The 27,764-nt window shown below is 47.7% G+C and overlaps 1 protein-coding gene across 1 annotated transcript; it reads left to right on the plus strand.

Moving 5' to 3' along the window:
* Window positions 1-1,075: 1,075 nt before the first annotated feature.
* Window positions 1,076-27,747, plus strand: LOC118833119 (5'-nucleotidase domain-containing protein 2-like). The gene is made up of 14 exons (XM_036740511.1): window positions 1,076-1,328; window positions 8,945-9,129; window positions 9,993-10,067; window positions 10,244-10,299; window positions 10,877-10,970; window positions 11,859-11,987; window positions 18,096-18,156; window positions 18,772-18,874; window positions 19,127-19,228; window positions 21,540-21,621; window positions 23,313-23,399; window positions 23,605-23,745; window positions 24,026-24,090; window positions 24,613-27,747. Exons 1-14 carry the CDS (start codon window positions 1,076-1,078, stop codon window positions 24,872-24,874), a joined length of 1,695 nt encoding a protein of 564 aa, XP_036596406.1. The 3' UTR covers window positions 24,875-27,747.
* The last annotated feature ends 17 nt before the right edge of the window (window positions 27,748-27,764 follow it).

The following is a 27,764-nucleotide window of genomic DNA, read 5'->3' on the forward strand; positions in this document are numbered from 1 at the left end:
AGTCATTCTGGCAACTTATTGGGGGCGTTATTTGGGAGAGGGCGGACGCAAAGAGCCCCAAAGAAACAGAGATCCTCAGAATCTTGGTTTGTATGAGCCCTGAACTCTTGCGGGGGCTGAGTGGGAAGTGGAAGGCACCACCGAGCACGCTCAAAAAGCAGTTTACATACTTTAAAGGGCTATGTTAAGATCAGTTCTCGTCCTTCACACTACTGGAGTTGAGTTCCTTGAGGACAGAGACTATTCCTAGATCCATTTTGGATCACCAGCACGAAGCACAGTGCTCGCCGCAAGATTCGGGACTTAATGAGTGTCCAATGAACATCCAATTTCGGGGGACCCTTGGGTCTTTTCCAGATGGCACAGCCTGTGTCCCTTAGGGACCAAGGGAATGTTCACACCAAGCCAAGGCTTCGCTAGATTAGGTCAGGCCAGGCTCAGCTGACTGGCATCCCGGCCCTCCCTTCTCTCTTTCTTCTGCGCTTGGGCGCCTTCGACTGCCCACAGCCTGGGGCTCTCCCGAGCCAGGGTACCCGCGCCCTGGGCCGGGCGAGGCAGTGTTCACGTGCAGGGGATTGCAGTGTTCTGGACTCCAGGGCACCCGCAGGAGGTGGAGGAGGAGGAGGGAGAGAGGGAAGGAGGGCGGGTGGGAGCAGAGGTGTAGCTCACACTCCGCACGTACCACTTTGGCGGCTGGGAGGAGTGACAAAGCCTGAAGGCGCTACGGGAGGCCGGCCAATCATCGGGAAGAGGCTTCCCTCTGTGTCTTCCCATTGGGGAATGCAGACTCCCGGGGCAGAACTTAGCTGCAGAGGCGGAGCGCTTTTGCCCATTCGTGGGGACGTCAGAGCTCGCTGCTCCGAGGAGTGTCAGCTCTGGCGCCGGGGCGGGGACGGGGGCGAGGCCGTCTGGGGCGTGTCCTGGCCACCGAGATCGTTCATTGGCTGAGAGGCTGCAGGGGCCGGCCGGGGCTCTGGCGAGCTGGGGGGTGTGGCGGCCAGGGCCAGCTAGCGGCGCTCAAGCAGGACTGACCATCACAGACCCTCCGTGCGGCTGGCCTGGGTACGTGGGCGCCATGGCCGTGGCTCCTTCGACTCTGTGGGGCAGGCTCGGGGTGCGCGCGGCGCTGAGCGCCCGCTGCGGCTCCGGAGGACCCGGCGCGGGGGGCGGGGGGTCTGGCGCTGGGAGCGCCGAGCCCCAAGGCCGCCGCCGACACCTCAGCGGCCCCGAACAGCCACAGCGGGCGACCCCCCCGACCCCCGGCGCCCGGTTGGACAACAAGAGCTTCCTGTGGGCGCGCTACAACGAGATGAAGCGCCTGGTGCAGGGTGAGCGCGTGGGGCACTGCCCCCCAACCCCCCGCTCTCCTTTTCTGCCCCTCCTCTCTTTCCCCCCCCCCCCCCCCCCCCGGCCAAGTGAAGTGGGACTTGAGTGGGGCGGGGGCGGGGGGGGGGTGGCTCGGGTGACGTCCACTTTGCCCAGGCCCAGCCTCCTGCTTCCATCCCGAGCCCCGGGGGCCTTCCTTGGATCTCCTTGTTTCCAGTCAAGCCCTGTACAAAGAGAAAGAAATGGTATTTGTACCCAGCCCCAACGATTGGCCGGCGGGATCAGAGAATTAGAGCTGGAGAGGGACCTTAGAGCCCCTTCCAGGCCCCAAAGAGATCACCCGGCTAGACCAAGGATTCCCACTGGTAGCAAGTGATGGAAAAAAACAGACGACAACGCAGAGTCCCTGACTTCAAATCCTTCGTACTATTCCTGCCCTTTTCTTTATGAACTTTGATGCATTGTGGCTCTCTTTACCCAGCGCCAGGAAGCCCGCCTGCCCCTCTTCTGTAAACCCCTAGTGTTTAAAAGTACTACTATATGTCTCAGGAAATACTGGATGTGAAGCCCACATCCAGTAGCACCCAATGGATGTGCATATGGTGAGGTGAATAGGTCTGGTTATGCTGTCGGTGTTGAATGGGGAGAAAAAAGCCGCAGTTTGGTGGGGGTGGGGGTGAGGGCGGGGAAGAAGGTGATCTAGAGAGAGAGAGGAGAGGGGAGAGAGGAGGAGGAGGAAGAAGAGGAGGAGGAGGAGGACGCCTACTAAGTATAGCTGTTCTTGTGGAGTAGGACACCAGGTTTGGATGTTTTGCAACCTACCCTACCCTGACTTTTTTTTTTCTTTTGGGGGAAATTACGGTTGGTGACCTAGAATAAATTCATCTGCTTTCAAATTTAGGGTCCACAGATAGCATTTGAAGGCTCCTCTAGGCTGTGGTTTCTGTCTTCTCTCACTAAGCACCTAATCACTTTGAAAAGTGAATCAAAGGGGCAGCTAGATGGCAAAGTGAGTAGAGCACCAGCCCTGGAGTCAGGAGGACCTGAGTTCAAATGTGGCTTCAGACACTTGACACATCTACTAGCTGTGCGACCTTGGGCAAGTCACTTAACCCCAATTGCCCTGCCCTTCCCCCTCAAAAAAAAAAGTTAAAATAAAATGAAAAGTGAATCAAATAGGCTTCCTGAAGCATTTCTCAGCACCTCATGTAATTGAAGTAGAAAGTGTAACAGCTTCTGAAGCATCTTTGAGGCTTGGATGTTTGAGGTTGACTTGGCAGCCAGAGAGGTGTGAGAGAAAGCTGCTGGCTGCCTTTATTGCAGGAGCAGGCAACCCAGGGAACTGCTTGGAAATGTGAATGCTTCTTTTTCTCCTGAAGGAGATGAATCCCTGAGTCATCCCAGCACTGAAAGATTTTGCCTTTCCAGTCAATCTTTCTTTACTTTTTATTTTTTTCCCTGAGAATTTAGGTTGTTTGCCTTTGGAAAAAGGACTGGTAAATAAAGTCAGAGGGAAATTTCACCTGTGAGTCAGCTAAAACAGATAAGAGCAAATAACCTTTCTTTCAAGAGAATTTGTACTTGTAATTTATTGCTTATATACCTGCTTTTTACTTGGTTGCTCATAGTACCTAATATATTCTGAAATTCATCCTCTTCTTGGATATTTGTGTAGGATTTAAACCATGTAGACTGTACCAAGTTCCTGAGCCTGTTAGCTTTTTAAGTTCTATTCTAGGTCTTTGTGGGGGCAATGAAGAGAAGAGAAGACCTAGTAATGTGGTTAGGTTGGAGGAAAAGAACGGCTAACCCTGAGCCTGTTTCTAACCATTGAAGTAGCAAGCCCCGTAATAACTACTCACATCACTCCAGCACTTCCCAAATCCTAAAGCACTCTTAACATCTAGCTCCTTCGACCCTCACAACCAATCCTATAAGAGAGCGCATAAGCCTTCCTCCCTTTCCCAGGACTTAAATGCATCTATGAGTTCCCCCTTGCCTTCTGATCCTTGTATGACTCTTGAGCAGGGACCTACCCTTCCTGAGGGCCTTCATTTAGCTCTTTGGACATTGCATAGCTAGCTACCAGGGAAGAATATGGACTTGGCCATTGGTTCTACCTTGATCTTGCTGCATGATGGACTTGGAGGCAGAAAGGCTTGGGTTCATATCCCACTTCTGTCACTTATAAAGTGTGTGACCTTGAACAAGTAACTTACTCTATCTCCAAAGTACATTGGGTCTCTCAATTTCCTCATCTGTAAAATGAGGAAAATAACTAGCACCTACTACTATTACACCAACAAGCATTTACTAAGTGCCAGTGACAGTACTAGGGTCTGGAGCACTTGCATCAACAAAAACCAGTACCTGCCCTCAAGGAGCTTACATTATGTTGGAGGAAAATAACATATACATACACAAACTGTATACAAAGTAGTTTCTGGGGAAAGTAAGGAAACCTCTAAGTAACACAATGAATAGGGTGTTGAGCTTGGAATCAGGAAGATCTGAATTCAAATCCTACTTCGATACATACTAGCTGAGTGACCCTGACAAGTCACTTTACCTCTGTCTGCCTCAGTTTCTTCCACTGTAAAATAGAGTTCATGATAGCACCTCCCTGTCAGGGTGGTTGTGAGGATCAAATGAGATAGATAATAATCGTAAAGGGCTTAGCATAGTTCCTGGCACATGGATTGCTACTTAATAAGTACTTCTTCCTTTCCCTTCCCCACAGTCCCTCCCCCAGGATACTCTAAACTGGGGAGGCCAGGCTCCTTGTGGGAGGCAGCACTTGAGCTTTGCCTCATGGGCAGCCAAGGATTCCATGAAGCAGAGTCAAGAAGGGAGTGTATTCCAAGCATAGGGAAAGTGCAGAGCCAGGAGATGGAGTGTTATGTATGGCTGGCTAGAATGTCAAGGGAGAGGAATGTGCTAAGTCTGGAAAGGTAGGCAGTAACATGATTGTGAAGGGTTTTAAAAAGCTCAACTGAGAAGTTTGTGTTTGATCCTAGAAGCAATAGGGAGCCACTGGAATTTCTTGGGCAGAGGAATAACATCACAAGTCACACAGGTGCTTTAGGAATATCATTTGGTTAGCTGCGTGGAGGATGGAGTGGACAAGGGACAGCCTTAGATGCAGAAAGACTGATTGGGCTATTGTAGTAGTCCAAGTGATTGATGCTGACTGCCTGAACCAGGGTCAAGGCAATGGGAGAGAGAAGGGAACAGATGTAAATGTTGTGGAGGTCGAACTGACAAGACTTAGAAACTGACTGAAAAGGAGGGGTGAAGGAGGATGACCAGTTGAGGATCCCTACATAGCTTTAAACCTGGGTGACTTGGGAAGAAGGGAGCGTCTGAGGAGTAAGAGAGAAGGTAGTTCTTCTGTTTGGGACATTGAATTTGAGCTACCTTAAGGACATCCACTAAAGACCTTTTCTAGGCAGCTGATGATTCAGGACTAGAGTTCAAGAAACTAAGATTGGTTGTTTCAATCTGGGAGTCATCTATTAGAGATGATAAGTAGATCCAGGGGAGGTGCTGAGAGAGGAAATGTAGATAGAGGAAAGAGAAGGCCCACCAGAGCTAACCTTGAAAATAGCCATGGCTGAAACAAAATCTGACAAGGAGTGACCACACAGGAAAGAAGAAAGCAAGGGAAAAAGAAATGTCTGAGAGAAGGGAGGGGGTCTGCAGTGTCAAATGCTTCAGAAATCAGCTCACCTCACTAAGCCCAAATGAAATACTGCATGGAAAGCACTCTGCCAACTGGAAAGTGCTCTGTGGAAATGTCTTTCGGTCTTGGTGAGAACATCTACACAATTCTAGGTTGGGAACATGCTAAAACCTACTTGTTCCTTGACGTTGCCCCGTGAGTGAGTACTATAGCATTATACTCATTTGACATATGGAAAAACTAAAGCTCAGAGAGATTTTTAAGTTATCTGTCTAAGGGCTCAGCCTTGCCCCTGTTTTCCCCAGTAAATCTCAGGGAAGTATTGAGTCTGGAGCTCAGGTCTCTACAGCTCCCTGACAATACTATCCCTCTGCTTTAGAGGTTCTTAACCTGAAGTCCATAAATTTGTTTTTAAAATATTTTAAAAACTGTACTTCAATATAATTGGTTCCCTTTATAATCCTACTCATTTTAAAGCATTCTTTAGAATATCTTTAGTCACTAGACTGCCTGCCCGAGGAAGGAGAGGCTTGACATCCAAAAAGTTAGGACTTAAATGACCTGTTCTGTTTCCACCTAAGGTCATTTTTCTTTTGCCTCCATGTGCTTTGATGGTCCATGGGTGTAGGAGCCCCAAGTACAGAAGAAAGCCAGAGTGACCGCACTCCATTAGCAGTTTTCTGGGCTGGAGGCTCCATGCTCCCCGACTCTGAGAACATTCCTAACCATACTGGGAGGGCTTCAGAAAGATATGCTTGTAATGGGCCAGTTGTTCAGGCTTCGTACCGGAGTATGACGAGTGTTTTGGAAAGTAAATGGGGGGTGAGGGAGGGAAGGAGCTTGTTTTCTCAGGCATATTGCTGCAGGCTGGTGGAATAAACTGTTCATTGCTTTTCGCTCAAGTAGAGAGAACCCTGCACCCTTGCCCACAGCTTTCGTAATTGAAAAGTAAGATATTTTAGGAAACCTTAAAGCTTAGAAATGAAATCTTATTTTGGTTTCCTTTCTCTATAACACATATCCACTAGCACATGTTCCAAAAGTGGAGACAGGTCAAACAACGAGGAACAATGTCTCTGACTCTGTACAACGGGGAAAGTGTATTTGATTCTATAATAACAAGAAAGACCCATTTTGAAAGAATCCATAGAGATTCATTTTCCTATTCTCAGTTTGAAAATGACTGACAACTTGTTTTTTAACAACTCTTTTTTTATTGATATGCAGGGTACAGCAAATTTGGGCCACTGCTGATTTTGGTATAGCCCAGTTTTTATATCTGTAAATAAAATTCTATTTTATCAAAACGATGTAAAAACTCTTCTTAGCTCACTAGCTGTTTGAAAAAAAAACAGGCTGGAGTTGAATTTGGCAGATTTGCCAACCTCTAGTAAGGAATCCCCCATAGCAATGCAGAGCAATGATCTGCTTCTACCTTCAAGGCTCAGAGAAGTGAAATGCCTAGAACAGGGTCACAGGCCCAGCATGAGTCAGAGATATTACTTGAACACAGGGCTTCCTGATGCTTCTAATCAATCTGCTGTGCTGACAACTATCATATGTAATTTTGTTATTAAATATCGTGATTTTTAATTAGCACTCTGGGGGAAGAGAAATGTATGAGCCAAGCAGGTAATAATAAGTTCCAGCACAATGAATTGAGTTTACCAAGGATATGGCCACATAAAGCTCTTGGTTTGGTGACCAGAGGGTAATAATCTAGTTGGAATTGGATCATGCCATTTCTGCTACTAGAAAGGCCTTTGGAGATCACCCTTATCCTACTAGGAAAGAAATTCAAGGCAAGAAGAAGAGTTAAGTGACTTGACCCAAGATTATTTTGCTAGTTTTGCAAGTAGAGACTGAGAGTAAGAGGTCTGGCTTCAGATCACCTCTTCCTAGTGTGTCTGTCCTAGACAGATAGACCTCTCCCGTGCTGAGTAATCACCACTCTATTGATGGCTCTACCTTTCAGCTGGGCTTTTGGGGCTCTTGGGGCCTGTTTCTACCTCCCTTGTTTAGGGTCCCCATATGTTTGGGCATCTGTTCATTGGGACTTAATTTCTTGAGGGCCCTAGGCAAAGGAGTTCCCCTTAATCCAATGGATTGGCCAGGAAGGCTGAATATATTTCTCAAAAAAAGCATATAATGTATATGAGAGTAATTTAAGAGTCTGCATACATGCTGTTGTCAGCAGATTTCTAAGGTAGGATTCTGGTTGTTTGTTTGTTTTGGTTTTTTTGCGAGGCAATGGAGGTTTAGTGGCTTGCCCAGAGTCACACAACTAGTAAGTGTAGTGTCTGAAGCTAGATTTGAACTCAGGTCCTCCTGACTCCAGGACTGGTACGCTATCTACTGCACCACCCAGCTGCCCCTCTAAGGTAGAACTCTGAAGGAGCAGAGTCCCTTCCTTCTTCATTTGCCTTCAATATAACCCTAAATGCACAGCTCTCACAATCACTTTGACTCCAACCCTGTTTCAGAGAGGAACAGTAGAAGAAGACCCACAAAGAAAAAGAATTATAAATGCTTCCAAAAATTTCTCCTGCCCACGCTTTGGAGACCATTGGATGGCTCATCTCCTCTGCCTTGGCCTCCTTGGCTGAGAGGCTTCACTGCCTCCTGGCTCTGCACATCCTGCAGAAAACTTGGACTCCAGACTTGCAGTTGGGGAAACCATATGGAATCACTCTGCAGGCAGATCAGTTCTAAATGAATTCTTGATGAATTCCTTATGAAAGGACCTCAGTGTACACATCCCTCCGTCTTGCAGTTCTTCTCTGAACTCTGTGGCAAGAGTGGATGTAACTCACATTTCTAATGAGAAGAATAGTCACTCACCTACCAGTCTAGTTTGTACCAGGAAAAATAAGGCACTTGCCTATTCTGAGTTAAGCAGCTAATTGTGGGTCCTGAAAATATGTTAGGGAGGAGTATCAGATTACATATTTAATGTTTAGGAACTGTGGTTTCTCACAAAACTGGCCGGCAAACAGTTAACGTTTCTAGCTTCACTATAAAGTGAAGACTAGACCCTGAGTGCTCTTAGAGGTGTTTGGTGATGGAGAGGGCCAGGATTGGCTCTCTGTTGAGGACGATCATTTCTTTGATTCCTGGTTCCTGCTATCTCAGTGTTGGCTCTCCTGAAAGGCTGTGTTTGTATCAAACTGCTCTTTCTCTGAGACTTAAAAGAAGAGGATGGGAAGAAATTATTCATCATAGGAATGACACAGTATGAGTCTCCATCAAGAAGAAACTGTTTAGGGAAAGTGTGTACCAGTGCAAAATGCATTGTGTTTTAGGATTGCATGAATTTTAAGCAAAACATGAAAGGATTGGGTGAGCTCCCAGGACTAAACATTAGGAATCGAATGATAAGATATTGTGATAGAAATGCTGTGAGCTTTCAGAGTATGATACAAATGCTTGGAAAGCAAGGTGTCCAGTGACAGTACTGCAAGTTAATAAATTAGATGTTGGGCAGCTTCCCCCAACCTCTTATGTTTGGAAGGGTCTTGGCACTGAAAACTTAACTTTGTGCCTAGCCTTGTGTTATAAACACCCCCTTTTTTCCATTCAACAAGAAGTAAAGCTTGTGGGGCACCACTTACTTGAGAAATATTGCACTATCCTGAAGTATCGACTCTTAGAGCTGCAAGGAGCCTTAGAAAGTTTAGCTTTCTCATTTTATAGAGGTGGAAGTGAAGGCCTGCAGAGCTTAGGGCTATATGGTTAGAAATACATAAGATTTACTAATCCATTAATTACCTAGCAATTTGCCCTGCTAGGCCCTAGAAGCAAACCCCAGAGTATTTGTTATCCCACTCATTCACTCTCTGCTGCCACTTTCTACCTTGACTCAGGATTGGGTGTACCCTCCTGGCGGTGTGAGCTTTTCCTAAATTCTCCTGTCTATCCCATATTTTGGGCTTTCAGATCTGCTCCCCCCGGGTGTGTGTAACCTCCTGAACCCTTCTACTATCTATGCCAACAATGAGGTGTGCCTGGCTGACATTGAGATCTATGGTTTTGACTATGACTACACTCTGGCTCTGTACTCCAACTCCCTCCATTCCATGATTTACAACACTGCCAGGGACATCTTGGTGGAACAGTATAAGGTAAGGGAGGACTTTTCCCACCTGGTTGCAGTTGGGAAGTGCAAAGCATGTGTGTTGATGAATGAGTAATGTCATTGACTCTTTGGAGTTTCAGTGGTTCTTGAGGTACCATTCAGGCTGATGACAGTTTGGGTTGGGCCAGTTGCCTAGTTTGGTTTGGTTTTGAGGGGGACAAAGAAAGGAGGAGGTTATATAAATCTCCCTGAATGTAAATAAAGGGAACCTTTGGAGACTTGCTCTCAGGGTGTATGTGGGATACTTCTATATTTATGACACTGGAGAAGTAGAGGTAGGAGCCCTGGATGCCAATCCCAGCTTTGACTTTGGTTTGCTTCACCCCCAGCAAATCACTTTGACCTCCCTGAGCTTCAGCTTCCTCATCTGCAAAATAGGGGCGTGTGTGTGTGTGTGTGTGTGTGTGTGTGTGTGTGTGTATGTCTGTCTGTGTGTGTGTGTCTCTGTATGTCTGTACTTCTGATATCAACCTTCCGATATCACCTTCCAAAATAACTGCCTCTTAAGTCTAAGAAGAGGTTTAATGATTGAGTTGTGAAGTTATTTCGGCACTTTTCATTATGGCAACTTTCAAAGAACAAATGCTTTTCATTCTGGCTGTTTTCCCTACTACCTCCTCAGCTCAGATTTCTAGAAAACAGACAAAGATTCTACAAAGCAGAAAATATTAATACTCTTTAGTCGTGGCTGACATGCTGCTGAGAGCCCCATGTCTCTGAGCTGAGAGTAGACAGAGCTTGGCTTGCAGTACCTTTTTTGGAGACAGTGACATAGCAGCAGTGCCTCCTCATCCCTCCTCCACCTCCTTTCTTCTTGCACATAATTGTTCCCTCCTTTTCCCCTTGTAGTATCCAGAGGGGATCCGAAAATATGACTACTTACCAAACTTTGCCATCCGAGGATTGCACTATGACATTCCCAAGGTAAGGCCCCTCTGATTCCTTTGGTCGTGTACCTTGGTAGGAGTTGGGATGTATTACTTGCCAACTTTTCATCCTTTCCCTTCCCCCAAAAAAGTGAGGTAGGATGACCTCTCAGAAAATTATTTTGGTGGGTTTTCCATGCACTTATTGAGTCTCTTCCCACTGGGCTTATTCAGGGCTTACTGATGAAGATCGATGCCTTCCATTACATCCAGCTGGGCACCGTATACAGGTGAGACTTTCAGGAATTGGAGGTGGGAGGTGAGGTGGACACCCAATAGTGGCCACAGAATTTTTCTAAATGGCAAAAAGAAATCCTCTAGATACATAGAGAAGTAAGTCCATGAGGATATAGGGCAGGAGTGTTGTCTTAGAAACTTTGGGGTATCAGTGTTGGTTAGCTCCCATTTATCTGCTCTGTTCTGTATCCACTTCCCTTCTGTATAGGAGACCCCAGGATCCCACAAACAGAGGAATCAGTCAAAACTGACAGAAATCCATTTCCTTTCACTGCCAACATGGTTATTTTGTTTTGATTTGTTTTTTCATTCTGGGAATGGGTGGTGACTTTTGATCAGAAGATATGACTCTTCTCCCCAGTCTGGCTTTATTTCCTTATTTATCAGACATGCTCACATTGGGACAGGCTGATCAGTGATCCGAGGGAATCCAAGGCTTGCAGATCTGCATCTGGACCAATTGCTCCAGAACATTTTCTCTCTCCACAATTATCCATTCTCTCAGATGGCCTCTACTTCTCCACTTACCTTTTCTCTCATGGTTTGTTTGCTCTTTTTAATCTTTCCTAGGGGCCTCAAGCCAGTCCCAGATGAAGAAGTAACTGAGTTGTATCAAGGCACACATCACATTCCCCTCCACCAGGTTAGCGGATTCTATGGCAAGGTGAGGAGACAGAGACTTGAGCCTCCCTCCTCTGAGGCTAAGTCTAATAATAACTGAAGGGAAAGGGCAGGAGTGGGGCATTGGGAAATTGGCTTTCATGATCCCTGGTCTTTTGTAACTGAACAGTCTAAAGGCTGGAGCTTACCCAAGGTGCAGTGCTTCCCACAAGCCTTTACATAAGGAGTGACCTCAGAGAGGAGTCATGATTTGAAACCTGATTTCCTGACTCCAAGGCCAGCACTCTCCATTGCATCACAGATTTGGTTCTGATGCTTCCTACTCAAGCCTATTCCTCTAGGGAACTCTTATTCCTGTTAGATTCTCATCTCCTTGGACCTCTGTGTTAAACTACCCAAGAGTTTTAGACAACCTATGCTTTGCTGGTGATGGCCGTGCTGCTTGAAGGCAGGCAGAGACAGGTCTGGAGACCTTCCTCTGTGCATACACCCACTGGTCTCTGCCACCCCAGCTTGTTCCCCACAGTGACCAGGTATGATGGAGCAAGAGAGAGGAATTTGATTTCCAACTTTGTTAGCTAAAGAAATCCTTGGGGAAGGGGGTAGTTAGGTATCTATAGTGAGGGGATTCTAGTACCTGTCCATCATCAACTGACCCAGCAACCTCAAAAACAGGGACTTTGGATATTGGATGGGTTGAAACTTATAGTAATTTCTGGAAGCTACTGTTTCTGGAGCTCTCGTCAGAACAGAAGCCTTGGGGGTCATGGAGGTAAATGAGCAATTATCAGTGAAGCCACCTGCCTTGCATCTCTTGTCATTGGTGAGGAATCCTAAGCCATGGCTCTTTGCCAGGACTACAGTGCAAGATACTTAACACCTATTCCTCCTAGCTTCTTACAGTCTCTTTCTTTTTTCCTGGTTCTCTCAGGGACCAGCAGTGAAGCAGTTCATGGACATCTTCTCCCTTCCTGAGATGACCCTCCTTGCAGTGGCCAATGACTTCTTCATTTCCAATGATATTGATTATGACCCAATCCACCTTTATAAGGATGTCACGGTAATGCTTCCTCTTGCACACCTGTCTTCTTCCCTGGGAGTTTCCAACCTGAATTCCTCTTGAGTGAGCTTGTAGAGATTGGGGCTCCATGCATTCCATCTGAGCCAGCTATTGAATGCCCTAGATCCTCAGCCTTCAATCATTTCACAGCTACCAATGGAATGAGGTTTCTTTTCCATTGGTCGCTGGGGTTGTGCCTAGAAGCAAGCACTCCCAGAGAGTAGTGACTTGCTTTTCTGTAGCACATGGCTACCATGTTAATGCCCTACTGTAACACTGATTGAGCACCTGCTCTGGAGTGCACTGTGGCATAAGATGACATCCTTACCTTTGAAGGCGTAGCATCCTGTTGGAGAGATCATATTGTTTCTTCCTTTATTTTATTTTTCTTTTTGTTGTTTCCTAAGTTGTATATTCTGAGTGCTAGTGCTATGACAGTAGGTGCACTAGACATTCAGAAGGGGCTGGAGTGTTCCCTTAAGGCTTCTGGAAGGAGCGGAACCTCAAAGGAAAGGTTAGGGATTTAAGTTAGGGCAGTGCCAATGGATGAATCAGCTTAAATAAAGGTACCATAAGATATGTCTGTAAGGCAATGGTGAGGGCCAGGAATCGAAGACAGTGACTAATCAGAGAATTTGGTTTGTGGAGGAGAGTAATAAGAGATAAGTTAGTGAGTTTAGACTTTATTCAGGGGTGTGGCAGAGAAGGGAGAGTCAGCAAAGGTGTTACCTGCCAAGCGTGGTTTTAGAAAGAGTCTCGTAGGGCCCAAGATGCTGAGCGGAGAGTTAGGGAACGCACTTTGAAGGTTGAATGATGGTGATGATGATCCTGGACTGGGATGGTGCCCATGAGAATCGAAAGGAAGGGAGAATGAGCAAAATGCAATGACTGAGTAGGGTGAGGGGAGAGCACCAGTGAATGCTTATATTAGAAGTGCTGTGCCACACACTGGGCACAAAGACAAGTCAGGCCCAATTCCTGCTCTGGAAGGGCTCCCGGGCTGCGGCATAACAGGGTAAGAGCTCAGATAATGGCCACTCAAAATAGACCACAGGAAACAGCAAAGAACTGTCTAATAAAGAAGAAGGAGGGAGGATTTTGGACAAGGAAATCAAGGGAGGCTTCCTAGAGGAGGTGGCATTCAAGTGGTGGGCTGGGCCTTGGAAGACATACACACTGGGCATTAGCAGTAGTGTGAACCAAAGAATGGACATAGAAAACCATAGAGTATGTTTCAGGAATTGAGAGTTTTGCAGGGTCCTATAGCAGTACCAGGTAAGACTTGCAACAGCCCCTTAAGCTCCATTTGTAGAGGCCTTGGATTCTAAGCTAAGGAGTTTCAAGTCTTTAAACTCTCTGTAAGGTTGCTTACAGCTCGAGTCTATTTTTTTTTACTTTATTTGTTAGGCAGTAGTGAACCCTTACAGGTTTTTGAAGAGAATAAATGTTCATTTGGAAGGAGTATATGGGGTATAAAGGAAGGAAGAGACTGGAGGCAGACATCCAGATAGAAGAGATGAGGAGCCAGACTAAGATGTTCAAAGTAAGGCTGGGAAGATGGGGTGCATGGGAATGGTGCCACAGAGGGAAAGGACCCAGGCCTCCTAGAGTTAGTGGAACTGCAATCTCTACTGACTATTCCCTCCTCCACATCACCTTTCTTAGAAGAGGAACATGACCCTTTCTGAGAAATAGTTTCCAGGAGAGAGACTGGTTGTTTCTGCCAGAGGACAAGTTCTTGGTATCTCTTGATTCCTAAAGAGCCCCAGACCCTGTTTTGTGGTATGACTGTTTTAACAATCTGGCTAGCAGCTGCTGTGGGGGGTGAAAAATCAACAACAACCAGCTCACAGAATGCTGCAAGCCCAGGTTCTTTTGATCTGCTTTACTAAGGAAAGCAACGTTAAGGAGTTAACAATCTTACTTTAATCCAGCATACAAATATTCACTTAGTTCAGGGGAAAAAGCCAGAACCCTGAACTTCAGAGCAAATACAAACAAATTACAAACATACATTTATAAACAGACCAAATACAATTCATAGTTACCAACATCTGAGTTCAACCGGGAGCTCGACAAGTGCTGGCCCAGAGTCACGCAATACTCCTGCTGTGGGTCAGAGCTCCGAAAAAAGAAACCCAACACCTGGTTTTATATCTTTTTCAGGGTCAAGGGTGAGTCACACATGCAACTCACCAACCTGACCTAAAATCATCACAAAAATGCAACTTAAACCCACGTGGTCTAAAAGCCTCTGATGTCACAAACATGTCACTCAAACCCATGTAAACTAGGCTTTCCCTTGAGGCAAGGAGGTAGGTCATCAAGGACTCCTAATTTAATCAGGGAAATAAAGGCCAAACTCTTCAAGGGCACTTGGTTGAATTAAGTGCTAAGAGCCTGTTTTGATTGCCAATACCCATTGCCAATGACCCATAAAAAGGATGAGAGGGGGTAATTTGGGGGTGAGGAGGGTCAACTTCTCTGATCTATGCCTGTGTGACTGAGAACAGAAGGTCCTGTCCTCCCCTGCTTTGTGTCCTTTCTTAGGGGAGGCAAGGCCATTGCACAGAACAACTTATAACATTGTAAAACATAAGCTATTTTCTTAGAGACAAAATCTCTTCCCCTGGAGTGGTAACTGGGGACTAGATGAGTTTGCATTTTTCTGTCTCTTTCCTAACTTGAACTTGAGAAAGAACTAGCTGTTCTATAAGGAGAGAGCAGGGACCCTGAGCAGAGGTCCTCTCTTATCTTTTAGAAACAGCTGCCCAGGAAGCTCTGAAGCTTTGAAGGCCATAGAAGCATTACTGCCTGATGAGCTGACTGTAAACGTTAAGAGAGAGACTAGAGAAGAGAGAAGCCTTTTCTGGAGTTCCCCACCCTCGCCCCTGTACCCCCCTGGAACCACCACAGCTCCTTCCCTTTATGAGGCGAGCCCTTGGTAACTTCCCAAGAAGAAAGTCAACCTTTCCCTTTGGTTTTCTTGCCCACACTTCTGGGCTTAGGTTTTGTAGTGAGCTGGACAGAAGTAGGGAGCTACCAGTTGGGTATGCTTGGGTTGTTGGCAGGCTTGGAACCTTCCCACAAAGTTGTCATTGGAAGTTAACATTGGTGAGACTATTCAGACACAGAATGATCTGTCCCCACCAAGGGGGATTCAGCTTCCAGGAGTCTGATCACTGTGGCATCCACAGAATGAGCAGGAATTTTAAAAAGGCAGATGGTATGTAGCTGGTACCTAGCATTTCTTAAATAAAGACATCCCAGTGAGCTGAGACACCCTGGCTCTAGAGCCTTATCACTCACCTGATAAGGGGAGCTCATGGAGTGTCTGAAGGGATCCCAGAAAGATGGGCCCAGAATTCTGAGGGAGCTGATGAGGAAAGGGCCCACGAGTTGCTTAGGAGAGCCTAGCAACATGCTGAACTGGGTGTCTCTGCAGGGGCCCTGGGAGAGGAGGAGTGGTATTGGAAACCCCCACTGTGAAGAATTTGGTTCTTATTCCTCTCTTCAGCCTCCAACAAAGTGACCCTCCCAGAGGCCACCACTTCAGCCAATGCATGTGCTAGATGCTAAGGATACAAAAACCCAAGACCTCCCCAGTCCCTTCCCTCCTCATCCAGGCACCCACTACTATGCAAAACAAGAGCGGTAAAGAAGGCCTGACAGGCTTGTTGGACTCCACACTTTTGCGGTCAGAGCAAGTCCAGAAGCTGGGGATTGGGCCTAGGCTCCCCATTTTAGGAAGGTTTGGAGGAACATTAGGAAGAATTGGAGGAAGGTAGCTGGAATGGTAAGAGGACTGGAAGCCGTCTGAGGGTGCCATAGAAGTTACGAGTAAAGACAGAGGAGAGAAGACTTGGGGTGGCAAGAAGGAGGGCCAGACCAGGAGCAGCAAGTGGTGGAAGGGGCCAAGGGGCCAAGAACATCAGAAGGGAAGGATTTCCCCTTCATCAGAGGTTTCCAAGCAGAGGCTTTCACTTCACTAGGACAGTCTTGTTCAGATATGAAGTCAGGCCGAACTAGATGACCTGAAGTCCCTTCCTAGAGGGGTAGGTTGGGAAATCAGAGAAGGGGGAGTAGCTGAAGTGTATGGCCTTTAGTCCCTCCAGTTTCTTTGCTTTCTCTCTCTTTCTCACTCTCACTTTTGCTCCTCCCTTCTCTCTCACTCTCTCTCTCTCTTTCTTTCTCTCCCTCTCCCCCTCTCCCCCTCTCTCCCTCTCTCCCCCTTCTCCTCCCTCCATCTATCTGTCTGTCTCTCCCCTTTCTTCTTCTCCTTCTCCTCCCTCTCTCTCTCTCTCTCTCTCTCTCTCTCTCTCTCTCTCTCTCCCCCTCTCCCCCTCTCCCCCTTTCCTCCCTCCCCTCTCTCTCCTTCCTCTTCTCTCTCTCCCCACTTGTCTCCCTCACCCCTCTCCCCACACCCGTATCCTTTCCTTGCCCCTGTATCCAGTACTTTTCCACTGGTGTTTCTTACTGCCAGGAACATTTTAACACTTTCTAAAATTCTGGGTTTATGTGTGTTGGCATCATGTACCCTGATTACTTTTTGAGGCTACACCAGTCTCTGCTGTTTTCTGACTAAGAAAGAGCTGGGGCAGGGCTTTGGAGTGGGTGGGATTCAGTCTTCTCCCTCCCTGTTTGTGCTCTCATGGCCAGGCTTGGCACTCCCTGCTGCTCCTGCCTTCTCTTCCAGGCTGCAGAGCAGCCTAATTCTGATAAATGCAGGTCCCAAGGTTTGGTGGCTTCTGTCACTGCTCCAAGAAGTAGGGTCTCTTCTAGGATGAGTCTAGACTGAATCAAAAGTCCCAAATCTTGGGTCCCAAGAATATTTTGAACAGGCACAAGCTGGAGCCACATTGGCTCATCAGATCATTTATATTCCGGCTGGAAGGGACCTTAGAGGTCATCTGTTTTAAAGCCCTCCTTTTCCAGATAAGGAAACTGAGATGCAGAGAAGTTAAGAGATATTTGGGCAATAGCATAACTGGGATTCAGACTGTTGTGCGTCCTCTGACTTCCTCTCTTGCCATTTGAGACCTGAAAGTTCTCCAGGGTGGTCTAGGGACCCCCAAGAGGTCTACATCAAAACTATTTTCATTCTAATACTGAGGTGTTTCATTTCTAGTATGGTAAAAATATTGATAGAGCTACCCAAACCAAAGCTCTTTGGGGGTTCCTCAGTCATTTTCTGGAGTATAATTTGAGAACGGCTGCAGTATATCCCAGGAATCCCTAGTTCCCCAACTACAGTACCTAGTTGGAAATCACACAAGGGCCTGAAGTTTGCTGAAGAGTTATTTGTTGGACTCCTTCATTCTCCTTTCTAACCCTCCCACTCCCTCTTCTGATCCCCTGGTGACCCCAGATAAGTTGTTCTTCTTGTGTTTTGGGTAAATTTTTTTGTCTGCTCTGGGTACTAGAGGGGTAAGAGTTTTTTGTTTTTCTCAAATAATTGCTTTCCTTCACTTTTTGGGGAGCCTCTTTTACTTGGCCAGATGCTCTCTGGAAATATGTAATTGGAAACCTTGAAGGCTGCTCTTTGACCCCCTGAAATGCAGGATGTGCTGCTTCTTCTCACCCACATGATTTCTGGCACCTCTCTCCCCTGAGGGTATGAACTGAGAACCTCTCTGTTTCAGCTCTTAAAAGGTTGTGCAAAGTCCCAATTCTGTCACTGATTCTGAATTTGCTGTCCAATCCTCAGCCAAATCCTTCCCTTTGGGAGTCCTTTAAGGAGAAGCAGCCAATGGAGCTGCTTGAGTTTCTACCACAGAACAGTTTGCACTCTGGAGAATTGTTTCTAAGAAAATAACCTTCTCCCTTGCAGCTGATGAATTAGGAATAAGGAGGGGGTGGTCTGTGAACAAACAGGCAATCAAACTTGCCATCTGAAATGTAGCTGGAGATGTACTTTCCTTCAAGACTGATTGTGGCATAATGGATAAAGAGCTGGATTGAGGCTTCCCTCTGATACCCATTGGCCTTGTGGGCCTCTCCTTAAGGCAGTGAGCTGCAGATCAGCTGCTCCTCATGATGGGTGTGTTTTTTTTTAAATGCACCCTCAGCTTTTCTAAAGCTGCATATTTCTTCCTTGTGTTGCCTTAGGATGCCATCAGGGATGTCCACATTAAAGGCCTCATGTACAAATGGATCCTCCAGGACTTGGGTGAGTTTGTAGAGGCCCTAGAACATGGGCAGGCTCTATGTAGAACTCCTGAAATTGAAAATAAGAGTGAAGGAATGCATACCTGTATGTACATGCACATGTGCACGCGCATGTGTACATGCATGTGCACGTGTCTGTGTGTGTGTGTAAAGAGAGCAAGAGAGAGAACTAGACCACATTTCCTTGGTTATGTGGTTCAGACTGGAGCTTACCTAAAAAGGCCATTCCTGTTGGTTTTGAACTGACTTTCACTTGTGCGTGCTCACACATATTCCTTCTTTTCTTTCCCTTGGTGAAAATGATGAAGAGCTGTTTCTCTTTATAATTGCTTTATTCAGTTCTGGTCTTAGAAGTTTGGAGGTCTTAAGCAATCTTCCCTGCTCCAGAAGTTATGCACTAATCTAAGGGAAAAGTGCTCTTGTGAGATCTCGTGGGGGAATAGTTTTGTCTCCCAGTTGCAGAAAGGCTCTGGGGCTTTGCAGGTTTGATGTGAGGACTTGCCCCAGTGTCCAGGACTTAGGATTTGATTAGGGTCAGGGATCCAGATTGTGCCTAACTGGCGATGCAGAGTCCCCTGCCTGGGCCTTCCTGACCTCCCTGCACTTTTGTTTGAAGAAAAGTACATCCTTCGGGGTGAAGAGACCTATGCTGTCCTGCGCCGCCTGGTGGACAATGGCAAGAAGCTGTTTCTCATCACCAACAGCCCCTTCAGCTTTGTGTGAGTGTCCCTAGAGGAGTGGGGTGAGGTTGGGAAGGGCACCCAGATAAAGCTCTTCCTCTTCTCCTGCTTCCCTGCCCCCATAGCTGATCGCATGTTGCAGTGTATCTTGCAAAGGCTAGAGCAACCACTGGGGCAAGGGCTGTTGGGAAGGTGAGGGGTACACAAAATGTCTTGTGCGTGTCTGAGGAAGAGAGTCTTCTGTTCCTGCAGAGAGACCACAACCTTCAATCCTCTTCTCTGTTTCTCCAGTGACAAAGGCATGAAGTACATGGTGGGCAAGGAGTGGAGGGATTTCTTTGATATAGTCATTGTGCAGGCGGATAAGCCACATTTCTTTAATGATGGCATCAAGTAAGTGTGTGGGTCTGGAGAGGACGGCCTCATTTGATCCTGTGACCTGGATGTAATGGTGGGAGGGAGGGAAGGCAGCACAAAATCCTGCCCCCAGCCCAACAGGTGGAACCAGCCTTCCATGGAGCCTTTACTTCTTTGGCTGTAATTCACATTTAGATAACCCCTTTGTGGTTTCCTAAACCATTTTTCTCATAAGCACCCTATGAGGGCAACCAGTTTTATGGAGGAGGGCGGTGAGCAGCCCAAGGCCCTTGCTAGTAAATGTGGGAGCTGACACTTGAACCCAGATCTCTTGCCTCCCAGCTCAGTATTCCTTCTGCTGCACAGTGCTACTCATCAAATTGGGCTGCCAAGATTCTTCTCTTTCATTTTGTCAGAGAATCAGTTTTTGTCTCCTCTTGCCTGGAGCCAGGCCTCCATGTCACTTCCAGACCATGTCCAAACCATGCTGTTCACTATACGTGCATATCCCATTAGAAGGGAAGATCACAGGGCCTCCCTCCCTTGCTTGGCTCCGTTTGCATCTTCACACTTAGCACATCATCTGGCACATAGCAAGTGCTTATAATAAATGGTTTCATTTCATTCATTCATTCATTCATTCATTCTGACTGTAGAAATTAAACAATATCTTGAGTTGCTGTTTTATTCCCTGAATATTGGAGGTTGGTCTGGACTTGTCCAACTCAGAATAGTGAACCCAGTCCTGACTCAGCCTCAGTCCCAGGGGCCCCCCAGAGAAGCTCTATCATCTCCATATTCTTCCTTATGCCAGGAGTTCATGTCACTACTTTGCAAAACCAGGGCCACAGAGTAGAGTGGGTGCCATAGTGTTGTAAAGTTGGGCCAGAACCACTCTGGCTTTGGAAATGAAGCCTTCAACTTGGAGTTCCTATTTTTGTTGGAAACCTAGTTGGCTGAAAGTGTCCTTAGAGGGACATAGTCTGTTTGGAAGCTTTCAGGCCTTCACTTTGTGTTTTCCAGAAGACCTAGCCTTAGCTTGAATGTGCTTTCTCCTTGATAGGACAAGTCCACTTTCCCTAGTTTTTCAAGGAAGAGCAGTTGTGAGTAATGGAGGGGGTTTAGATCCAGCTGTTGAGAAGTAAAGCAGAGACCAGGACGCTCTGAGAACACAGCCATGAGAGTTAGTGGGTGGGGCCTGGGGCATTTGGTGGCCCTGGGGGAGCCTCTCAGGGATGCTTAGGGACAGTCCCAGCTATTCCTGACTGGGCTGAATGAACCCTTTGGCTAAGGCACTGACTGTACCATAGGGACAGCTCATCTCTTTGATCTGAACCCCGGAGGCCCTTCCTCCCATTGATCTGGTTAACTACAGATGTGACCCTCCCAAACCTCCCACTTCTGTATTCTCTGGGCTGAGGCCAAACAAAAGCATCATAAGCCTAGATCCGGGCAAGTCTTCCCTGGCTTCCTCTGTTCCTGCTTATTCCTAGAATAAAGGACGTCCCTTCTCTGCTTTTAAGTGTTGCCGAAAAGGAGGAAAGGCAGCCTCCTGCCATCAGCTACCACAGCATCTCAGGGCTGCTTCCTGGGGGAGGGGCAACACTGGGCCAGGTGGGAGGACCCTAGATTCCCAGACTCTAGAATTTCCTTTGTGGCCTCAGGCTTGCTTCCTGCTCCTTTTCTCTGTCTCTCTCCCATATTGTCCCAATAGCCCTTGACATGCTCCTTCCCCCCAGTTTCTGTAGCCCGAAAATAGGAGTGAGAGAATTCCTGCCCCAAAGCAAAGGTGACAGACCAGTGCCAAATAAAGGAGGGGTGTACTGAGACAGGAGCGCTAGCTTCACAGCTCACTGACATTCACAAACGTTCTGTCCAACATGACCTCTTAAAATTTCCCTCATAAAAATATTCCATTTCTATTAAAGGACCTTTAAATTTGCCGGGGGGGAGGAGGAATACTTTTTCTCGGTCTTACAGGCCCAGTTCCTCTATGTGATCTGCTCAATATCTAGAATCTTCTATACTCCAACCATGCTCATAAACTCTATAAATGCTGCATGGGCCATGAGTTTTCTAGGGAGCAGATGAATGAATGCAACAGTCCCTGGCAGAACTGGGGCCAAAGGACCAAATGCCCCACCCTGGCAGAAACATCCCTCTGATGAGCATTTCTGAAAGGCGGGGAATAAGAGGCTGGGCAGCCACCAGCCCAGCAACCTGAGCTCTGGAGCCATATATAGCCTTCTCCTGCCAAAGACCGGACATCTAATATGGAAGAATTCCCCCTCCCAGGAGGAGAGGGAAGACACCAGGTGCCTGAGCAGGTGTCCTTTCTTTCTGGCAGACCTTTCCGACGATTGGACGAGAATGGAGACCTTCAGTGGGATAAGATCATCAAGCTAGAAAAGGGCCAGGTATACAAACAGGTGAGGCCTATGCCCATGGTCCCAAGGGCCTGGATTGGCACTCCTGCTTCTCCACTCACTTGCAAGACTATCAGCACTCTTTCAAGGGCCATGTCCACCACTTCTATTTCTCAAGCACCACAGTACCCTTCCAGCTGGAACCAGGGGGTCAGGTTCTGACAGCAGCTGCTTCAGGTTCCTTCCTGGCTAGCTCTTAACTTGGGATGACAGGCACTGAACCTCATTTCTGCAGGAGAGTGTGAGGCTACCATGCTGTTACTTTGGGGGGTGTGGCTTCAGGCCCTACTCAAAGGGAAGATTCAGGTCAGGGCTTGGGAGGCAAAGAGGGAAAGAATCAAAACTGCCCCCAGTATGCAGGACGTGGGCCCCCAGTTTGAGTAGGTGGAGGGCTTTCAACTTCATACCTTTTCCTGTCACCTCTGACAGCACTTTTTGCCTCAGGGCTCCTCAGTGTGGCAGATGCAGAGATTGCCAGTGACAGTACAGCCTAGGAATATCAGAAAGGTCCCAAGGAAATTGTATGACTCATTGCCTGCCCTGGCCTGAAGCAGGGAGGACCCACCCCCGCCCCCCTGCACTTCTCGAGCCATAACCCCTTCAGGCTCCACCCAGCCTTTGCCCTTCACACCCAGAGGTACCCCAACAGAAGAGGTGCCCACTCCCCTCAGGGCATATGCTTGGGAAGGAAGAGTGGTTTGGGATATTTAGGACTTTAGGCTTCTCAGTTTGAGATGTTTTCCCGAGGCAGCATTCTAGTTGTTGCATTTCTAGGATCTGAGGTCTGAGTCTGAACAAGATCCAGACCAAGAGGAGGAAATCTTTTCCTTTTCCTCAGTCTGAGTTAGCCACAGTGAAAGACCAGGGTGGTCCTCCTGGCACTAGGGTACACCTCTGGCATCTTTTTTTTTTTGGAGCCTGCTTAGGACAAAAAGCTACATTATTCCCATCACCACCAGTCCTAACTAGTTTCCAGAAGGAAGCAGCTTAAAAGGAAAGGAACTGAAAAGATTCCCTCATTCAAAGTCACTTCTTCCATCATCACCAGTAATAGTAAGATATGGTACTTCTACCAATCAGAGAAAGGAAAGAGTCATAATGCTAGCTAGCATTTATCTAGTGCTTTAAGGTTTACAAAGCACTGTACTTGGTACCTCATTTGAGTTTTGATTCCCCACAATAGCCCTGGGAAGGGGGTGCTGTTATCCCCATTTTTCAGATGAGGAAACTGAGGCAAACAGGAGAAATGACCTGCCCATGGTCACACAGCTAGGAAGTTCCTGAGGCCAGATTATGCAATGGAAGGATTTGGGAAGGGATGGCTAGAAAATTCAAACTCAGGTTGAAATTGAAATGGAATTGACCTTAGGGCTGCCTTCTGAGCAGCATCCCTTACTAAGGCCATGTTCTGTAGCGGGGTGGGGCGGGGGGAGAGCTGTAATGGTGCCAGTGACTTTGGGTACAGTTCAGAAGAGGTTGCAACAGTCATGATCGTGCTGCTTCTGTGACTAAGGGGAGGAGTAGGCTGCTCTGATTTGGGGGCAGAGCAGCAGGGTATACTGGGTCCAGGACAGCAAGGTTAAATGTCAGTGCATTTCAGGGAGGAATAGTGTTGCCCATGAAGCATCTATTTTCTTCTATAATTGCTTCCCCCTCCAATTTTTAATTCCCCCTAAACATGCATCCATCCCTAGGGGAACCTGTTTGATTTCCTGCGGCTGACTGGTTGGCGAGGATCCAAAGTCTTCTACTTTGGTGACCATCTCTACAGTGATCTTGCAGTGAGTCTTTTTAAAGAGCCGTAAGAGGGAGAGGGGGGCTTCACACTGAGAGCCGCATGGACAGCAATGGTGGATCCCCTCTCAGGGCCTATGGGAAAATCACTAGGCAGATTCATTGAGCACAAAGGGGCACCAGGGGCATAGGCCATGGCTGTCCTCTTCACCAGACTGTTCTTTTCCCTGCCTTCTTGCTGCTTTCTCCAAGGACCTAATGCTTCGTCATGGCTGGCGTACTGGGGCTATTGTTCCAGAACTAGAGACTGAGACCAAGATTGTCAACACAGAGCAATATTCCCAGTCACTGACATGGCTGCAGGCCCTTACTGGCCTACTGGAACGTATGCAGGTCAGTGTTCTCCCTCTAGCTGGTTCTTTTGGACCAAGAGACATGGCTTAGAGTGGTAGACCTAGGGCAGGAAACTGCTCGTGATACTTTGAAATGTTTCCAGCTTAAATACTAGAAGCCAGAGGTAGCCCTGGCAGTAGCCTTTGGGCTGCTGGTTCCTCCATCTCCTTTCATGTCTAGCAGCAGCCTTTTTGGCCCTCTAGCTGGTCCAGAGTGTTGACGGGATCAGGGTTAGGATTCTGTGATGTGGTAGAATGTTTTCTTTTTGGTTGCTGCCCAGATGTTTCGAGATGCTGAGTCCCAGCAGGTGCTCCAAGACTGGATGAAGGAGAGGCAGGAGATGAGGTGTGTTGTGGCTCCAAGGCCAGTGTGGCTGGGTCTGGGGGAGGATGGGACTTGGGCTAGACTTCCCTAGGGTGGGAGGTGGCTTCAACCCTTGAGCAAATAACCTCCCAAGACCTCTGGCCCCATGATGGCAGTCATACAAAGCCTATGTGTGTGGTCCATGTCCTGACCCCTGCCCTTCTCCCTCCCCTCTTCCTAACACTTTGTTTCCCTATTCTTCAGTTGAAGAAGTGTATAGCAGACACTTGGGTGGACTAGGTGCTGGGCCAAAAAAAAAACATCAACAAAACAGCCTCAGCCCTCAAAGACTTATGTTCTAGGGGGATATCAACAGTTTGGATGCCACGGTCATGTTGAAATTCATCTCCATAGTCCAATTTGTTTGTATTTGTCAAGAGTTCTATCTGTAACAGTTCAAAGAAAGATGTCACTTCCTAGGCTGTGTCTGTGAAGCTAAAACCAGACCCCCAGGGCCTTACCCCATCATGAGCTAGAACTCTCACACTTTCCATTTTCTCCCAGGGCTGTCACCAAGAATTTGTTCAATCCTCAGTTTGGCAGCATCTTTCGAACCTGCCACAACCCCACCTATTTCTCTCGCCGGCTCTGCCGCTTCTCAGACCTCTACATGGCTTCCATCAGCTGCCTGCTCAATTATGACCTTCGCTACACCTTCTTTCCCCGCCGCACTCCTCTGCAGCATGAGGCCCCCCTCTGGATGGATCAGCTCTGCACAGGCTGCATGAAAACCCCCTTTCTGGAGGAGATGGCCCACATTCGCTAGGGTGTGTGCTTCCCACCCGGGGGTGCTGGGCCATTCACAAGCCAAGGCCCAGTGCAAGACTGGATCCTTCTGGTCTCAGCACATCCCCCTCCCATCCCCTAGCTCGGTCCGGGGTTGGGAGCCAAAGGGTGATCATAGGGCTGACCACCAGGGTGTCCCATGGGGAGGATACACTGGCATCAGCTGTTGCCTTTGTGCCTCTTCATTATGACCACCTTAGGGACCCGCAAGACCCTATTTGTAGCTGTCCATTGGATGGGCATTTAATGGGTTTGTCTGCTTTGGTGCTAGGGAGGAACCTGTCCCTGAGGCTTGAGGGATGGGTGCCCCCAATTAGAAATCTGTTTCTCTGAGCCAAGCAACAGAGCCCAACCACAGCTGAGAGAGAGAGAAAGCATTAGAAAGAGTGTGGATCCATGTGCCTATTGAAGGGGCAGGCAGAGAAGCTTAGAACTCAAAAGGCTAGTCCCAGTGGACAATGGAGGACCCTTTCTCCCTCTGAGTGCCATTTGCCAGATGGCATCTGGGGCCTAGGAAAGTGAAAGGACTTCCCCAAGGTCCTAGTGTGCAGGAAATGAGATTTAGTTTGGGGGATAGCAGTGGGGGTTGGGGAGATTGGAGTCTTCCCTGGGTTTAGAGGCCTTGCAAGACCTTGGAATTTCTCAGGAGGGGCCTGGAGCCTGCCAAGAAGCAAGCTGCTTTGGCTTGTCTACCTTCATAACCCCTCCCCACAGCCTTCTCCACTTCCTGGAATCTTCAGGCTGCACCCTAGCCCTGCAGTGGGCCCCGTGCCTTGTCTGCTTTCTCTTTCTTGCCAAAAAGCTGAAGCCTTGACTCTCAACTGCACAGGGAGAACTCTTGGGAAAACAGAAGGGTTGGGGCTGAGTTACAGACTGTGTTTGTCAGGCAGGGAAGCAGGAGGTGCCTCCACAAGGTTCCCAGGGCTCTTGCCGGTAGCAGGGGCTCCCCATTCTGTCAAGGCCTATACAACCCCAGCCCTCCACCAAGAGATCGGATGGGGATCTTGGCCATCATCTCGGTCCTCCCTTGTAGTGCTGGCAGGCTCTCCTCCTGTTCCTTCTGCCCACAAATAAGGAGAAGCCCACTATCCCATCCTGTTACAGAGGATTCTGTATCTGCAGAACATCTCCAATGAGGACAGTGGGCCATGGTGGGCATTGTGCTGTCACTGATGCTCTGAGCCCTCCAGTGGTGGGCTCCCACGGAGTTGGAAACATCTCTGAGCCTCCCTCCTTCCCTCACAGTCAGCTAGAGCAGCTAGGCCATGAGGCAGGGACCAGAGCCCTCTCACCTAAGCCTTCTGCTTCTCTGGCCACCCCTCACTCTTCCCTTGCCCTTTTCCTCTTAAAGGAAAACAAAACCAAAAAACCAGCTGATTTTCTATCTCCTTCATTTCTGAAGATGCTCTTCTCTCTGCCTCCTCCTCAGAGAGGCATCTGATGAATGAATGTCCAAATGTTCTGGATGGCTCTATCTATCCCCAGGTATCTATTAAGTGCTGGGGACAGTAATAGAAGAAGTAAGCCACCCCCTGCTTTCAGGGGGCTTACATTCTGATGGAAGAAGATAGATGACCTGGTGACCCAGGAGTCTGAGAAGACCGGGCCGGTGAGGGGAGTCATAGGGCAATTGATCGATGTATCCTCTCAGAACAGTGTTCCCAGAGCCAGAGGTAGAAGGGGGAGGTGGGGAAGATGGCTGGAGAGTCAGCCCATGAGCCCAGCCTGATGCTGGGGCCACTGTTCCAACAGCTCAACTGACTTGCCTACTGGAGTTCCACTCACTGCTAATGGTGTAGAAATTGTTCACTACTTTTAAATGGTCCCCCCAGTGGTAGGGTTCTCAGAGCCTTCTCTTCCATGGAGAGCGAAGGCACTGAGCCAGAATCAAAAAGAAAGGATTGTGATGGAGAAGGTAGAAGACTGAAAGGAAGCTGGCAGAGGGCCCCCCTGGACTTGCAAAGGGATTGCCCATGTACGCAGCAGCAGGGGGGAAGCAGCCTCCACAAGCACTTGATTTTCAAAGTTTTAATAAATAAAAATAATGGAGGATAGGGTATGCAGTAGCACCAGGAAGATGAGGAAAAGCACCTCCTAGATGCTGCTTGAGCCAGGCTTTGAAGACTGGGCATTTTAAGAGGCTTTTGGAGGAAAGGGAGTGCACCCCAGGTGTGGTGCACAGCCTAGGTAGAGGCGGAGAAATGGGAGGTAACACGTCCTCAGCGTTCTAAGGGTACTGTGGGATACATTCAGCTAGGTAAGCTAAAGTTAGGCTGTAAAGAATTTTCAATTTCCAAGATATTAGTGTTCAAGCAGGGGCCATGAATGTGGCCAGAGCTGGGCAGCCTTAGAGCAGGGCTGGCTTGGGACGTTTGGGGGCTGGAGCCAAAGCCCCCCAGAGTGGAGAGGACAGGCCAGTTGGACAGCAATTCATCTGAAGAATAGAAGGGAGATTCTACTAATACACTTAAAATGCATGTAGCAGCACTTTCTGTGGGAGCAACAAATGAAATAAAGATGTCCATCGACTGGGGAATGGCTAAACAAATTTTGGTATGTAAATGTAATGGGATATTATGATGCTGTAAGAAATGACAAGCGTATTTACAGAGAAGCCTAGAAAGACAGAGTGAAGCAAGCAGAGCTGTGGGAACAATAATACAGTGACTATAGTGACATATAAAAAGAAAAAGCTCCATGAACCATAAATGCTTTTTGAAGATTACCTAAAAAACAAAGACATGGCCCCAAAGGAGATGTGAGAAGATGCTTCCCCCAACACACCCCGCTCCCATCTTTCTGAGGTGGGACATCAATGGATGTGGAACACTGCATATAATTTCAGATTTGTTAAATATGTTGGTTAGTTT

The sequence above is a fragment of the Trichosurus vulpecula genome (assembly GCF_011100635.1).
Source record: "Trichosurus vulpecula isolate mTriVul1 chromosome X unlocalized genomic scaffold, mTriVul1.pri SUPER_X_unloc_2, whole genome shotgun sequence".
Lineage (NCBI taxonomy): Eukaryota > Metazoa > Chordata > Mammalia > Diprotodontia > Phalangeridae > Trichosurus > Trichosurus vulpecula.